Source organism: Gopherus flavomarginatus, chromosome 14 (assembly GCF_025201925.1).
Source record: "Gopherus flavomarginatus isolate rGopFla2 chromosome 14, rGopFla2.mat.asm, whole genome shotgun sequence".
Classification (NCBI taxonomy): domain Eukaryota; kingdom Metazoa; phylum Chordata; order Testudines; family Testudinidae; genus Gopherus; species Gopherus flavomarginatus.
This window is the reverse complement of record NC_066630.1, coordinates 20975359-20988713: the sequence shown is the minus strand read 5'-3', so window position 1 is coordinate 20988713 and position 13355 is coordinate 20975359. Positions and strand designations below refer to the sequence as shown.

General features: G+C 41.1%; 1 protein-coding gene across 1 annotated transcript in view; it reads left to right on the top strand.

Annotated features, from left to right (window-relative positions):
- The window catches only part of TDRD12 (tudor domain containing 12), a 156020-nt gene that overhangs the window by 13188 nt on the left and 129477 nt on the right, over positions 1-13355 (top strand). The window contains exons 7-10 of the mRNA XM_050923143.1: positions 34-89; positions 2809-2894; positions 8996-9194; positions 11270-11349. Coding sequence (XP_050779100.1) covers positions 34-89; positions 2809-2894; positions 8996-9194; positions 11270-11349 — 421 coding nt within the window. The remainder of the gene's footprint in view (positions 1-33; positions 90-2808; positions 2895-8995; positions 9195-11269; positions 11350-13355) is intronic.

The window sequence follows — 13355 nt, the reverse complement described above, 5'->3', positions numbered from 1 at the left end:
GTGAGATAATTGATCTTGTTTATATCTTTCTAGACCTGCAAAGAGATGGGACAGTGCTGCTATTCAGTACTTTCAAAACCTTCTGAAAGGTAAAAAAAAAAAAATACAGTTACAACCAAGAATGTTGTGGAAATGACACAGAGAAATCAAAACGAACAGCTGCTTAACTTGCTATAGGAAGTGTTACAATCTTGTCCAGTCTAACTCTCTAGTTGGGCATCAGTCTGTGTTAAAAGGACCTGAATCCTGTGCCCTGAATGCTTCTAAGCTCTGCTGGGTCTGGTTAGTGATTGGTTGCTGTTCCTAGCTCTAGGGGCCTTGGGTGAAATACCCATTTCAACCCCCTTCTGATAGTCTGGCTGCCTTAGACCCCAGAACCAGTGCCGCAGCCCTCCTGAGCTCCCAGACGTTAGGTGCGTATCCCTAGAGTCCAACTGGCTATGGGAACTCTGGTTTCTCGGTTAATCCCTTCAGAGACAACATGACAGGAAGGCAAGAAACACAGGTTTAGCAAAGCAAGTTCTTAACACGCACACTTTACTCTTAACAAAGCACATGAGTTACAGATCTCTGGAAAATTAAGACAGTCGTGAATGTAGTCCCCCAGTCTCATCTCATCCGTACTGAGAGTCCTGAAGTCTGGTCTATGTCCTTAGGTCTTGCAGCCCTGTTGGTCTTCCCTTTGTATAGCATGGTGGGCGACCTCTTTCTTAGCAATGCAGCTGTCTTTTTAAACTTTCCCATGTGCTCCTGGCTGAGGGGCTGTAGCCCTTTTATTGAACTCATGGATAGGCTGATCGTTGAGAGACAGAGTTAATGGCCCTTAACAGTTCTCTTGTTAACCCTCTGTTAGGGTGTCCCACACTATAGCATGAGCACACAGTGATCAAACTAGGCTGACTGTGTCAGGATTAGTCTGATTTTCTGCACCACCTTGGTGTCATGTGATGACTCAATTTGGAGATTACAATGCAAAGTGAAGGTTGCAGTGAAGGTTACAATCCAAAATGGTGTTCACAGTGTGACATAGACATATTCCCAGTCTGTCACTGGAAATAATACAAACCGAGTAATTGATGTGCTAGAAAAAGGCAATAATAAATGCCTATCAGTGGAGATTTTGATATCTACTAGTATAAATTAGGGTTATCGATTTAATCGCAGTTAACTCGCACAATTAACGCAAAAAAATCATAAAAAAATGAGTCGTGATTAATCACACTTTTAATCGTGCTGTTAAACAGAATACCAATTGAAATTTATTAAATAGTTTTGGATGCTTTTCTTCATTTTCAAATATATTGATTTCAATTACAACACAGAATACAAAGTGTGAAGTGCTCACTTTATATTGTTATTTATTATTACAAATATTCACATTGTAAAAATGATAAAGAAATAGTGGTTTTTCAATTCACCTCATACAAGTACCATAATGCAATATCTTTATCATGAAAGTGCAACTTAAAAAACAAATCTAGATTTTTTTTGTTACATAACTGCACTCAGAAAAACCAAAACAATGTAGAACTTTCACTACAAGTCTGCTCAGTCCAACTTCTTGTTCAGCCAATTGCTAAGACAAGTTTGTTTACATTTAGAGGAGATACTGCTGCTTGCTTCTTATTTACAGTGTCACCTGACAGTGAGACCAGGCGTTTACATGGCACTTTTGTAGCTGGCATTGCAAGGAATTTACGTGCCAGATAAGCTAAACATTCATATGCCCCTTCATGCTTCCATGTCCCCTGGGATGGTGGTTGAAGCATGAAGGGACATATAAATCTTTAGCACATTTGGCACGTAAATATCTGGCAATGCCAACTACAACTGTGCCATGCAAACACCTGGTGTCACTTTTAGGTAACGATGTAAACAAGAAGTGGGCAGCATTATCTCCTGCAAATGTAAACAAATTTGTTTGTCTGAGCAATTGGCTGAACAAGAAGTTGGACTGAGTGGACATGCAGGCTCTAAAATTTTATATTTTATTTTTGAACGCAGTTGTTGTTTTGTACATAATTCTACATTTGTAAGTGCAACTTTCATGATAAAGAGATTGCACTCCATTATTTGTATTAGGTGAATTGAAAAAAACTTTTGTTTTTTACTATGCAAATATTTGTAATAAAATAATATAAAGTTAGCATGTACACTTTGTATTCTATGTTGTAATTGAAATCAATATATTTGAAAATGGAAAACATCAAAAATATTTAAATGATATTCTATTCTTTAACAGTGCGATTAATATTTTTAATTGCATGATTAATCGCGATTGATTATTTTTAACTGGTTGACAGCCCTAGTATAAATAATGGATTAGTTACAGTTGATATACAGTACTGGGCGAAGGCCACTCTGAAGTTATTCAGGCTCTGAAAGGAAATAAATTACGTGCAGTAGTATTCTTGTGGGAAGATGTGTGTATAATAGAGATGCCTTGAGGAACGAAAACTTCTCTGTTCCAAACTTTATAGTACAGATTGTAATCCATCAGTTATTTTATTTGGATACATGGACATATTTCTAATTTAGATTTAGTTACAAAGCTAGTATGAAACCAATTAATATATTGCAAAAACATGGCTGCAGTTAGGTAACAACTGAAGTTTTTGACTCTGCTACGATATGGCAGTCCTTTGTCTTTAAATACACCTATGTATACGTCTTAATAAAATTGCTTTAATCCTAGTATAGAAAGAAGCAATGAAAACATTGGAAGAAATCTATGATGGGGAATTAGTTAGGTATTGAACATTTTTCCTCCTTTAATGTGTTTTGGTTCTTCTGTTTTATTACACTTAGGAACCACCCAGATTGAGGCGAAGTTATGTGCTATAGAAGATGACAATTTTGATGTTTATCTTTATGTAACAATAAAAGATGAAAAGGTAAAGTATCTCACACTTACAAATCTGTCCATCTGCAGATCTATGCTCATACAGTATTTTGCAAGTTGCTGTGGTCACATTAGTATGTGATCAGTTTATTGAGAATCAAGTGTTTTTAATTCTGGATGAGGTACAGTAATAACTTCTGTCAGTTATTGTAAAAGCGAAAGTCAAGGATTTAATGGGGCTTTTATTGTAAGTCCCTGGTGCTCATAGCTCCCTGAAAACTTTTTTATTCTTTGTTCCAGTGCAAAAGTCCTTCAGCTATTTTTGGTTTATAGGAGAGTGAATGAAGTGCATTTTTCAGAACTGTAAGAAATACACCTCTACCCCGATATAATGTCACCTGATGTAACACGAATTTGGATATAATGCGGTAAAGCAGTGCTCTGGGGGAGTGGGACTGCGCACTCTGGTGGTTCAAAGCAAGTTCGATTTAACACGGTTTCACCTATAACGCGGTAAGATTTTTTGGCTCCCGAGGACAGCGTTATATCGAGGTAAAAGTGTATTTTGTTTATCAGTTATGCCAGAAATGGCTAACTGGGGAAAAACACTTAGTTTTACATGGAATAGTTTTGAACATGTAGCCCCTTTGTGGTTTTGTGTGCGTAGGGTGGGGAAGGGAATACTGAACTTTTAGATAAATGTTCAAATGAACATCTGCCTCTTTATGAATCAAAATGCATAGTTTCTGACCTGGCTTGATAGTTCATGGGGCTACTGCTGAAACAGACTGCAGGAGGGAAAATTGTAAATGTGTGATTGATATACACAAAGTGTTTCAATGTTATGTCTTTTTGGGAGGCCAAACAGGTTCTTCTAAAATAAAACTTTGGCTTTCTGACCGTTTGCCCGTTATTTAGAAATTAACCTCTTTTTTAGGTGCCTTTTGTGCTGTCTTTAGTGCTGTTTTTTTTTAATCATACTTGTCATTTATAATGGGAGTGCATGATTTTCTTAGTGTGGACATTGGGCTGTTCAAGGACAGCAATTTAAAAGGAATCCAAAATTCTATTCATTACTATTGTGCTACTCAATAAACTACCTGAAACTCCAGCTTCTTAAAAATTTTTCCCAAGAACAACCAAGAACATATGCTCAGAGTAGAGTTTACCTAGCTGAGAATACTTCTCTCATTAACTTCAATGGGAATTGAAGCGCTCAGTAACTGAGAGAATCAGTCTGCTGCTGTTTAGGTGTCTAAATATGAATGTTAGTATCTGAATTATGTACCCATGTTGGAAAATGTTGGCCTTAAGTACTTTCCATGCTGTCTGTTTTCATTTACTTTAGACTGCTAACCTGTTAAAACTATTGCAAGTTTGTGGCTTAACTTTAAATCCACTGCTTTGCATCAGTAACCCTCTATGTGACAAGAGAGGTGAGTTGGTTTTTGGCAGATTCTCCTTAGTGTGCATATTCTTGCGTGTATTCATCATAATATTTGCTTACATTAGTGACTAAAATATATTTTTACTATTTTGGTTACCAAGGTAAAGATGAATGAATGAGCTGGATTACGTTCCCTCTTGTGCACTTTCAAATAACACTGCTCTACAGCCAAAATGCTTCTGAAATAAATGTAGTCCAACTATACTAATTCTGGTCACTGAGAACGAAAATGATGCTGAAAATTGTTGATTGGCTGTAGTTTTCAAGATATGCTATTGGGTCAGTATATACGACCCTTGACTTGGGAATGGCGGAGGATAAGTGAGTTATAAAGGGAAGGGATCTCAATTTAAACCAGAAATGACTAAAATACATCTTTGACTGGATCTATGAATAAATCTATGACTGGGTTTGGACAGAACTTGCTTTTTAGGCAAAACAATGAATGATGCAATCTGAAGCTGGTATTGCGTCATACATGATATGAATTGCATCATGTTATTCCTAGAAGTCATGGATGATGCAATCATAACGAAGCTTACATCACTCTGCTGAACAAATCGCCCCATATCAGCTCTAGAAATCATACAGTGTGGTGCTCTCATTTGTCAGTGTTTGATTTTGCAAAGGGACACATTTCTGTTTAGCCAAAGTGAGCAGAGATGCCTTGTACTTGTGTGAACAGTGCAGATAACTTCTGCTATGTTTGTGGTGAAGTGACTTTTGCATCACAAAAGCGCAGTATAACCACTCTGGTTAAGAAAGCCTATCACCTTTCTTTTGGCTGCAAAATTGGAGATCAGGACAAGAGGTGGGCCCCACACATATGCTGCAACACTTGTGCAACAAATCTTCGCCAGTGGTTGAACAGGAAAAGGAAATCTATGCCTTTTGCAGTGCCAATGATTTGGAGAGAGCCAACAGATCATACCAGCAATTGTTACTTCTGCATGGTGCCTCCAGTTGGGAAAGGTGTGTCAAAGAAGAAAAAGTGGACTGTGCATTATCCAAACATTCCATCAGCTATACGCCCAGTACCCCATGGAGAAGGACTGCCGGTTCCTGATGCACCAGAATCATTCTCACTTGAGTCAGACAAGGAAGAGAATGAAACTTCTGGTCCTGAACCATCAATGTCACAGGACCCACATTTTAGACTCATAGACTCATAGGTCAGAAGGGACCAATATGATCATCTAGTCTGACCTCCTGCACAAGGCAGGCCACAGAACCCTACCCATCCACTTTTATAACAGCCCCTAACCCAGGTCTGAGTTATTGAAATCCTCAAAATTGGTTTGAAGACCTCAAGCTGCAGAGAATCCACCAGCAAGCGACCCATGCCCCACGCTGCAAGGGAAGGCGAAAAACCTCCAGGGCTCTTGCCAATCCTCCTCTGAACCACACCTCATAACACAAGTTGAGCTGAATGACCTTGTCAGGGATTTGGAACTACCCAAGAGTAAGGCAGAAATGTTGGGCTCCAGACTACAGCAGTGGAATCTCCTGGCAGGCTATCAGGGCAAATGGAGCCATCAGTGCTTGCAGACTATTGCTGGACAGTGACAAGAGATGCTCCATTTAATGAATACAAGAGACAAGCCAAGAAGTGCCGAGTAGACCCTGAATAGGACTAAACTATGTACATAATAGTTTTTTGCCTTTTGTTTCATAATACATTTTATTTATATAACCCTTTTGCTGATTTTTAAAGTGTTACATAAACAGGACAGGTGAAATATTATCATGTAAAGCAACCATAAACACATGTGTCATAAACAGATAAGTAAGAGTTAATAGAACAAAAGTGCTTCATATCTCTTTTGCCTGGAAAGGGCTAACAAGAACAGTGAGCCTGGCTGTCACCTGACCAGAAGACCAATCAGAGGACAGCATACTTTCAAATCTTGAGGGAGGGAAGTTTGTGTGTGTGCTGTTGGAATTTGGTTGTTGTTCACTCTGGGGGCTCAGAGGGATCAGACCTGCAACCAGGTTTCTCTCCAATCTCTCCGATACAGGCTCTTATAAGTTCAGAATAGTGAGTACTAGGTAGAGAAAGCGAGTTAGGCTTATGGTTGTTTTCTTTATTTGCAAATGTGTATTTGGTTGGAAGGAGTTCAAATGTGTATTTGCTGAAAGGATTTTAATTTGTGCTTGTATACTGAGACTGGGAGGGTATTCCCAGCAGGGCCGGCTTTAGGCCGATTCGCCCGATTCCCAGGAATCGGGCCCCCGCGCCTAAGAGGGCCCCGCACCTTAGACATTTTTTTTTAAACTTACCCCTGGTTCCTGGCTGCGATCTGCTCAGGGGTCTTCCGTGGTCCCACTCCCTTGAGTGAAGCGCATGTGGGAGCGCGGCAAGCCCCCGGCCGGGGCCCCGACCGGAGTGCGGCAAGCCTCACGGCCCTGCTCTCCTGGCTGGAGCTCCGGGCTTTTAGATAGCCTCCAGAGCCCTGGGGTAGTGAGGGGCTCCAGCTACCTGCCTCTGCCACCCCGGTCCTTTAAATAGCTGCCAGAGCCCCGCCACCCCCATGCATTCTCCAGGGCTCCCGCGGCTATTTAAAAGGTCCAGGGCAGGGTAGAAGCTGGGGAGCCCCGGGCCCTTTAAATAGCCCCCAAAGCCCTGGGATAGCAGAGAGCTTCGGGGCTATTTAAAGGGCTGGGGCTCCAGCTGCCTGTGCTGCACCCTCTGCCTTGCCCGTACCAGCCCCGCTCCCCCTGCCTGCAGCCAGCTCTGCACCCCGTGCCCACAGCCAGTCCCTGTCAAACCCCCTGCCGTGTCTCCAGTCAACCCCTGCCACACACCCATGGCCCTGCCCAAAGCCAGCCAGCCCCCCACACACTGCTGCCCGCACCAGCCCTGCACACCCTGCCCTGTCTCCAGCCAACCCCTGCTGCACCCCCCTGCTTGAAGCCAACCAGTCTCTGCCTCGGTCTCCAGCCCTGCCAACCCCTGCTGCATCCCCCCGCGGCTCTGCCTGAAGCCAGCCCGCCCCACACACCTCCTATTTCCAACCAGCCCCGCACCTCTTGCCCTGCCTCCAGCCAGCCCCATGTCCACTGCTGCCCTGCAGTTCCAGGACAGTAACCCTGCACACCGGCTTCAATGAGGTGGACAGGGAGAAATGAGGTGGACAGGGAGAAACTGGGACCCACACGTGAAACAGCAGTCATTAATAACCAATCAACAGCATATATGATGCAATGTACATAATATACAATTTTATTATTTATATAGTTATGGAAAGTAAATAATACATGAAAGAAATGAGAGGCTTTTTTTTCCACTTTTTTTTTTTAAGTCATCCCTGCCAGGGCCCCGCCGAAAATGTTCGAATTGGGCTCCACACTTCCTAAAGCCGGCCCTGATTCCCAGTGTCTATAGCTGAAAGACCCTGTACCTATTCCATTTTAAATTTACAAAGATAATTTTTACTGTTTTTTCTTTCTTTAATTAAAAGCTTTTCTTGTTTAAGAACCTGATTGTTTTTTTATTCTGGTGTGAGACCCCAGGGGACGGGGTCTGGATTCACCAGGGAATTGGTGGGGAGAAAGGAGGAAAGTGGGAGAGAGAGGCTAATTTCTCTCTGTGTTAGGATTAGTGTCTCTCTCAGGGAGAATCTGGGAGGGGAAGAGAGAAGGAGGGGGGAAGGTGCATTTTCCTCTCTGTTTTAAGATTCAAGGAGTCTGAATCACAGTGATCTTCCAGGGTAGCCCAGGGAGGAGAAGCCTGGGAGAGGCAACGGTGGGGGAAAGGGTTTACTTTCCTTGTGTTAAGATCCAGAGGGTCTGGGTCTTGGGGGTCCCCAGGCAAGGTTTTGGGGGGACCAGAGTGTACCAGGCACTGGAATTCCTGGTTGGTGGCAGCGCTACAAGTACTAAGCTGGTAATTGAGCTTAGAGGAATTCATGCTGGTACCCCATCTCTTGGACGCTAAGGTTCAGAGTGGGGAATTATACCATGATAACATGAAAAGACCTAGGTTTACAATTTATGATTAAAACTCTACTATCTACACAATATACATAGACATAAAATGTAAAACTTAAATATCTTAGAAATAGTAGCCAATCAGTTGTTTTAATTGTCATATTTGAATTCAGTACATCAAAATACGTAATAAATATCACATTTTATCTCTGAAGCAGACGACTTCTCAAAAATTGTAGACCAGTGTAATTGCTTGCTAATTTCCAATTAGTTATGCCTGAGCAATATCATTGAAGCCAATGGAGGCTGTGGTAGTAACTAGTGATGACTTTTGAAGGCAACGGGGTTGCACAGACATAGTTTGGCCTGCCATTGCTATTAGTCATGTATGCGAAGGAAAGAAATCAGCTTGACTTTCCAGTCACAATGAGCTTTCAGGGCTCACAGAAGAAAACCATTGTATGTTGACTGAGCACATTTGCTGCAGAATTTAGTGAGTGACAGTAAGCACGAACCCCATAATGTTTTTGCAAAGTTAATTTTCAGAGTAGAACTGCACTCAAAAGTGCCAACATGCTAACTACTAGAAATTAACTTCCCTTTTTGTTTTGCTGTTAAAAGGATATTCTGCTGAAAATGTCCACAAATAGACCTTTGCTCATTTTCATTGCTATGCTGTGGCATGCAAATCATTAACTCTATTCCAAATATACATTGTGAATTTTCAATTGATTACCTTTTTGTACTTCATGTTTAGGAAATGTGTTGTTTTGTAGGTATGTGTTAATGATGATCTCGTTGCAAAGAACTTTGCTCGTTATGTGATGACCAAAGAAAACACAGTTAATTCTACCAAAAATCAAAAGCCATGGTCCTCATTAAGTCTGAAGTCTTCTCCAGAGAAAGCGATCAGTCCTGCACTTGCTCTTTGGCCAGTGTTAATGCAGGGGAAGGTTAACAATAATCTTGAAACAAGTGAGTACAGTGTATACTCTACTCCTTCTGAAGCCCAATATAGTTTCCAAAAATGGAGTGGGATGTTAACTCTGCACTATATTGTCATAACTTGTGTGTTGGTTGCACTGGATTACATAATTTCTATTCCAAAAACCATTCTTTTCACCTGAACACAACTCAGTCCCCTTGTTAATTCTAGTGAAATAGTAGCAGTCCTCTAGGTTTAAAAGTTGGCTGGATCTTGTTCCCGAGATCAGGAAATGGGCACTTTGTATTTCTAGTATAATGTGAGGTGTTCAGGTCTTTTTTTAGGCTATATGTGTTCACAGTCCAAAGACACTGTAGAATCTTCAGGAGCACAAATAGTAGAATGTTATCTGAAATACATGCAGGGCCATCTGCTTAAAAAATATGGAAGCTTGATAATGCACAAAGTTTACACAGCAAAAAATCTTTGGATAAGTGGCTTCAACAGTACCTGTTCTTCCAACTTGAGCTTTTTCTTTCTGTCCCATTTCTCTGTTTGCCTTACCAGTTTCCAGCTTTTGCTCTCTCTCCCCTTGTCTTCGTTACTAATTTCACTGATTACCTTTGGAGGAGGAAGTCCTGGGACCTTGCTGAATTATATCATGTTTGTTCATTCTTCTCTCTGCTCTCCTGAAACCATCAAACTGTTCTATAATCCTATCCTGTGCTTCTGTTTCTTGCAACTCTTCATCACTCTCAGATTTCTGCCCAAACCTTCTTGTCTTCACTTTTAAGGCCCTTTGTGGCCGGTTGTTGCCAGAAACTGGGCCTGGATGACAGGGGATGCATCACTCGATAAATTACCTTGTTCTCTTCATTCCCTGTAAAGCATCTGGTACCAGTCACTGACAGAAGATAGGATATTGGGCTAGATGTACCATTGATCTGAGCCAGTGTGGCCACTTTTATGTCCTACCTCATCTCTTATTCGCAGTTGCAATGTTGATTTCTGCTTCAGCTCTGCTAGTCTTGATTGCACCTAACCATTGATTGCACTGAAATTGTTCACTACTAGTAGTAGCTAAATAACTTTAGAATTTTGTAATATTTTTAAAATAAAGGTTAATGTGTTCAAGTATTTATACTGTCAATATTACTATTGGCAATTTAAGTGAAGAGGAGCTGTGGAAGCTCAGCTCTGTAAATATCAGACCCTCTAGAGCAGGGGTCAGCAACCTTCGGCACATGGCCCATCAGAGTTATCTGCTGGCAGGCTGAGAGACAGTTTGTTTATGTTGACCGTCTGCAGGCACGGCCCCCTGCAGCTCCCATTGGCTGCGGTTCGCTCTTCCCAGCCAATGGGAACTGCGGGAAGTGGCACAGGCCTCAGGGACATGCTGGCCACTGCTTCCAGCAACTTCCATTGGCCGGGAACAACAAACCGCGGCCACTAGGAGCTGCGGGGAGCCTTGCCTGCGACGGTCAACGTAAATAAAATGTCTTGCAGCCCACTAGCAGATTACTCTGATGGGTCGCGTGCCGAAGATTGCAGACCCCTGCTCTAGAGTATATCTACACTGCAATTAAAAACCCGCAGCTGGCCCATGCCAGCTGACTTTGGGTCATGGGGCTCAGGCTAAGGGACAGTTTAATTGCAGTGAAGAGATTTGGGCCTGTAATGGAGCCCAGGCTGTAGGACTCTGGGAGGTAGGAGGGTCCTAAAGCTCAGGCTGTAGCCCAAGCCCGGATGTCTACACTGCAGTTATACAACCCCTTAGCTTGAGCCCCACGAGCCCAAGTAATCTGGCATGGGCCAGCCACAGGTTTTTTATTGCAGTGTATACATGGTGGTCCAAAATTTTTAGAAGTGCATGCAGTGCCCTGTGGATACTATATAAGCTTTAGAAGTATGCACACTCTTCATAAAAGTAGCTAAATGTCTATAAGATTTTATACAATTAATTCGGAAATTTTGCTTTTTGAGTTTCTTTATAGCTCTGTTATATACCATGTATGGTTTCATATACATATGGTGATTTTTAATAATAAAAACAAAAATCTATTTTTGAGAGCTATTATAGTAGCTGTAGTTGTGGTTGTAAAGTATAATCATATGCGTCCTCTAGGTGATGATGCTTCTCGTTATTTTCTTGAAAAGACATGCAGAAAAATTGCTGCACCTGCTTTTAATGGAAAAACTGAGTCTGTAAGTATTGCATACCATCTTTCAAAAATAACTTGAAATTAAAATTTGCATAAAATGTGTTGATGTTCAGAAGTGCCCTTTAATGTAAAGTTCATTTATTTCTTCTGCAGTTGCTTATATTAGTACTAAATTAAAACCGTGCCAGATAAATTACATAAAATCATAGAAATGTAGGTCTGTAAAGGACCTAGAGTAGTCAAGTCTAGTCCTTTGCTCTGTTGACAGCACCAAGTAAACTGAGACCATCCCTGGGAGGTGTTAGTCCAACCTGTTTTTAAAAAGCCTCCAATGGTGGGGATTCCACAAACTCCCTTGGAAGCCTATTCCAGAGTTTAACTACTGCTATAGTTAGAAATTTTTTCCTAATATCTAACAAAAATCTCCTTTGCTGCAGATTGAACCCATTAACACTTATACTACTTTCAATGGACATGGAGAACAAGTTATCACTGTCCCCTTTGTAGCTTCCCTTAACATATCTGAAGATAGTTATCAGGCCCTTCTCAGTCTTCTTTTCTCAAGAGTAAACATAGATTCATAGACTCTAGGACTGGAAGGGACCTCGAGAGCTCATCGAGTCCAGTCCCCTGCCCTCATGGCAGGACCAAATACTGTCTAGACCATCCCTGATAGACATTTATCTAACCTACTTTTAAATATCTCCAGAGATGGAGATTCACAACCTCGCTAGGCAATTTATTCCAGTGTTTAACTACCCTAACAGTTAGGAACTTTTTCCTAATGTCCAACCTAAATCTCCATTGCTGCAGTTTAAGCTCATTGCTTCTTGTTCTATCATTAGAGGCTAAGGTGAACAAGTTTTCTCCCTCCTCCTGATGACACCCTTTTAGTATAATACATGCCTAGTATTCTTAATATTTCCTTATAGGTCAGGTATTCTAAACCTCTTACCATTTTATAGCTGTCCTCTGGACTCTCTTCAATTTGTCCATAGCTTTCCTAAAGTGTGGCACCCAGAATTATACACAGTTTTCCAGCTGAAGCCTTTCCAGCCCTGAGTAGGGCAGGACAGTTTACCTCCTTGGTCTTACATAACTTTTGTTAATACCCTCTGGAATATTAGTATTTTTTGCAAGTGCATCACATTGTTGACTCCTATTCAATTTGTGATCCACTGTAACACCTAGATCCTTTTCAGTAATACTATTGCCTAACCAGTTATTTTCCATTTTGTAGTTATGCATTTGATTTTCCCTTCTTACGTGGAATACTTTGCACTTGTCTTTATTGAATTTCCTCTTGTTGAATCCAGAGCCTTTCTCCAATTTGTCAAGGTTGTTTTGAATTCTAATCCTACCCTCCAAAGTGTTGGCAACCTCTTGCAGCTTGGTGTCATCTGCAAATTTTATAAGCATACTCTCCATTCCATTATAATGAAAATACTGAATGATTTGTAATGTAACACAGTGAAGATTGCAGCACCTAATACTTTATATATAGTAGTAGCTTGAATAATTGTATCTCAAACCAACATTCAAATTTTCCCCAAATCAGAGTTCTTGGAGGGCTGGCTTGCTTGAATCTTCAGCTGTTTTACACTTGTCAAGAGAGGGGTCTCAAGGCTCATAGACTATGTCACTTGAACTTCTGTTTGTATGTACATACGCAGTCTGTTTCCCTGTGCATGTGCAGCCATGAAGTTGTAGCTCACATTTGAAAATTTGATGTGAAATTGTAATCGGGTAAGGAACAGAGTTGAAAGGGCACTAATTTATTCTGTCAGAAAAACTTCTACTTGCTACCCTGAGAGGTAGCATATTACAGCACTTCATGTGTAATCAATTTTACTGTTTCTTTATATAGTCAGTCTGTTTCCCTTGTTCTTTTGTGTGGATCTTTCATACGGTATCATGGGAAAATACTTTAAAATAGGATAATTTGATTTTAAAGCCACAAAAATACTCAGGGGATTTGAGGATAGGCATCCCGTTTTGTGAAGCCACGTATACTTTGGGTGAGTATGTCCTTTTAAGATTGGTGATGGT